Genomic DNA, 3,249 nt, shown 5'->3' with positions numbered 1-3,249 from the left:
AGACCCCGATGAGGACGTACAGGTACCAGTGGGGACCTTGGGCAGGAGCCACACCATGAACGAGCCAGTGATGCCATTTAACTGAGCACCTACTGGGTGCCAGGCACCTGCTGGGCTCTGTGCATTCACCTCTGACCCTGTCAACGATCACGCAGCAGGGGACTGCCGCCCCTCCCGCCCACTCCACAGACAGGAAACTGAGGCACAGAGAGGTCATTCACATGTCTCAGGTCGCCCAGCGTGGGGGCGGCAGGGCTGGGGTTGGGACCAGGGCTGTGGGTTCCCTTGTAGGATTTGGGGTTTTTTCATGCTGCCCCCTTACCCTCCAGGCAGAACACCTGAGTGGAGACCTGTCCACCAAACCCAAGCCCAGACCCGTCTTCCCGACTGCACAGGCCTGACCCCCCACAGGGGCCTGTGTGGACCTGGAGTGTGTGTATGCGTGAGGGCAGGCGAGAGGGCTCTGCCTCTCCAGAGATCCAAGAAGGGCCATGCTGAGGCTTTCACCGAAATCTCACAGCGGCCCTGAGGAACGTGGCGGGAGGCCTGTTGTGCAGACAGTGAGCCTGGGCCACTGAGAGGGACATGACTCGTCCAAGAGCCCACAGCTGGGAAGTAGCAGAGCTGGGGTCTGATCGTGGGGGTGTGACTTCCAAGCCTTGTTCTTGCCCTGACTCCCCAGCTGCTCTCAGGCTGGGCCCCCTTATCTTCTGTGAAGGTGAACTCAGACACCTCCTGTGTGTGTCTACTCCCCGGCCCCGCCCTGCACAGGGATGGGGCCACCTTCCTGCCCTTTGCAATCAGATTTGCAATCGGAGGAATTGTCCCAGTGAGAAGGAACTTTTCTCGGGCCGTAATCTCAGGAAGTGGCTGAGGCAAGCCTAGGCTGAGCTCCTCCCACCCACCACCTCCCGACAGAGACCCCACTTACCCCTCTGTGGGATGAGGGGTGCATCCTCAGAGCCTCCTGGGACCACCACAGGGAGGTGGGGGGCAGGTGAGGGGCAGGGGCTACGTGTTCCCCACTTCAGGGTGCTCCTCCCCCACCTGGGCGCCACCCTCTCCCTCTGCCATGACTACCCCACCTGCCACCTGGCCCAGGCTCAGAGCCCCCGGGGGCCCCGTGGTTACCCCAGACACAAGCCATGCCACAGAGGGTGGCCTTCTGTGACCCCCTCACTCCCATCCCCGGAGGACAGGCCCCTGAGCTGACCATGAGGACAAAAAGGGGACAGGGCTCCTCACCTGAGACCAGGAGCTCCAGGGGGTCACTGGGCTGGGACAACAGGTAGGGGGAGGTGCTGGATGAGCCGTAGCACCTGTAGGTCCCCCCGTGGGCTGAGGTCACAGGACTCAGGGTGAACTTGACCTGGTAAGGTTTCGCTGTGTCCTGCAGACGAAGGACCTGGGGAGGAGCCAGGGACCCCTCCTTGGACAGGTGGAAGGTATCCAACCAGATCTCAGAGCGACACTGCAGAGTCACGTTCTCACCCCAGGACACTGAAGGCCCCGGCTTGGCTGAGAGGGACGGTTTCTCATACATTCCTGGGGGAGTGAAGGTGGTGACGTGTAGAGAGCCACCCCTCCCCACACGCCCCTTGACCCTGGGCTGGGGGACCACCATCCTCTCTCCAGAGACTCTGTGTGGGACCCCCTCTCAGCACCTCTTGTCTCTCTGAGTGGGTGTCCTTTATCTCCATGGCCCTCACTGTCCCTTTCTCAGTCCCTGTCTCTAGACCATGTCTCCATATCAACCTGTGCCCGTGACCCTTTCCCTGGACCCCATCACCCAGGGGCAACCGTGGTCCCAGGCCCTGAGTCGGGACATGGGGCAGGGGGCTCCTCACCTGTGATCAGGACATCCAGAGGGGCACTGGGTGCCGACCACGTGGAGGAGAGCTTGTGTCCACAGTAACAACTGTATCGGCCCCCCCCGTGCGTGGAGCTCACAGGGCCCAGGGTGAAGTTGGGGCTGGGTTGCCCATCTAGACGCTGGGGAGCTCTGAGCTCCTCATCCTTGGTCAGAGCGAATCTGTCAAAGCCAGTCTCTGAGCGACACTGGAGGGTCAGGCTGTCTCCAGACTGCAGCAGGGATCCCGGCTGGGCTGAGAGGGAGGGCTCTCTGTAGACACCTGGACAGAAGGGGACAGTGGCACTGAGGGGACTCACACCCCACATTGGCCCAGGGCCTGCAGTGAGGCTCTTAGGTGTCCCTCCCAAGGCCTCCCACCTGTGGGTCTGGCCCCAGGACGACCTTGTCACCCACCCCCCATCAACCCCAGGGCTCCACGGGGCATATGGCTTAGGTCAGTCATCTGGGCCCAGGAGGTAGATGGGGTGAAGCAGGGGCCCACTCACCTGTGACCTGAAGGTGCAGAGGGTCACTGGGCCGTGACCACGAATATGGGTACGATTCGTAAGAAGTGTAGCATCTGTAGATCCCCCCATGGGAGGTGTTCACAGGGCCCACAAGGAAGACTGCCTGGTACGTCTCACGACGGAACGTCAATTCCAGGTATTGGGTCACATCAGCTCCCCGCTCCTTCAGCAGGTGGAATGACCCCGATGGCCGCAGTGAGCTACAGGAGAGGGACACATTCCCTCCCGAGGCCACCACAAGGGCTGGGTTGGCTGAGAGGGAGGGTGCATTATACATTCCTGAGGGAGAAGGAAAGAGCTGTGTTATAGGGACCATCACCCCATGGACCCCCTGTCCTGTGGACTGTGAGCGAGGGGTCCCCCTGAGGTCACACTCTGTTCCCTTCTGTCTGGAGGAGGCCCCCAGGGGGAGGGGACCAGCTCCTGCTCTCACCTGTCACCACCAGGGCCAGGAGGTCACTCTGCTGTGACCAGCTCTTCCCTCTCTGATATGCACACTGGTATCGCCCTGAACTGTGTGAGCTCATGGATGCAAAGGAGAAACTGACCCTATCGCTGGAATCCTCTGAGGTCTTCATGGACAAGGATTCATAGACTCTCTCTTTATACAGATAGTAGACATCAGCCCGCAGAGACGCCTGACACCAGATGGTCACAGGGCTCCCCTTGGCGACCATGGGGCCAGGATCAGCCCAGATGGAGGGTTTGGGGAGGGTCCCTGGAAAGGAATCAGATGGAGAGTTGCAAGGGTGCCCTTCTCTCCTCATTTTCCCACCTGTCACCCCAAGGCCCTTCCCACACCGGTCACCATCAGCCCTGACCCTCTGTGACCCCCAAATGCCCAGGGGGTTGTTGGGCGGAAACAGGAGG

At 61.1% G+C, this 3,249-nt stretch overlaps 1 protein-coding gene across 3 annotated transcripts; it reads right to left on the bottom strand.

Moving 5' to 3' along the window:
- Nucleotides 1-6: 6 nt before the first annotated feature.
- On the bottom strand, nucleotides 7-3,161 carry LOC102750469 (leukocyte immunoglobulin-like receptor subfamily A member 6). Of its 3 annotated transcripts, XM_081810226.1 has the most exons (5): nucleotides 2,813-3,161; nucleotides 2,359-2,658; nucleotides 1,848-2,132; nucleotides 1,246-1,545; nucleotides 7-967 (listed from the first exon to the last, which is right to left on the bottom strand). In XM_081810226.1, exons 1-5 carry the CDS (start codon nucleotides 3,144-3,146, stop codon nucleotides 882-884), a joined length of 1,305 nt encoding a protein of 434 aa, XP_081666352.1. In that variant the 5' UTR covers nucleotides 3,147-3,161; the 3' UTR covers nucleotides 7-881. The 3 variants fall into 3 exon arrangements, with proteins under 3 accessions (XP_081666352.1, XP_081666351.1, XP_081666353.1); XM_081810225.1 differs by having other exon boundaries at nucleotides 7-1,545; XM_081810227.1 differs by having other exon boundaries at nucleotides 7-1,545; nucleotides 2,928-3,039.
- Nucleotides 3,162-3,249: the final 88 nt, after the last annotated feature.

This window comes from Leptonychotes weddellii, unplaced genomic scaffold, assembly GCF_054177405.1.
Source record: "Leptonychotes weddellii isolate Sample4059 unplaced genomic scaffold, ASM5417740v2 HiC_scaffold_20531, whole genome shotgun sequence".
Taxonomy (NCBI): Eukaryota; Metazoa; Chordata; class Mammalia; order Carnivora; family Phocidae; genus Leptonychotes; species Leptonychotes weddellii.
This window is presented reverse-complemented; position numbering and strand designations above follow the sequence as displayed.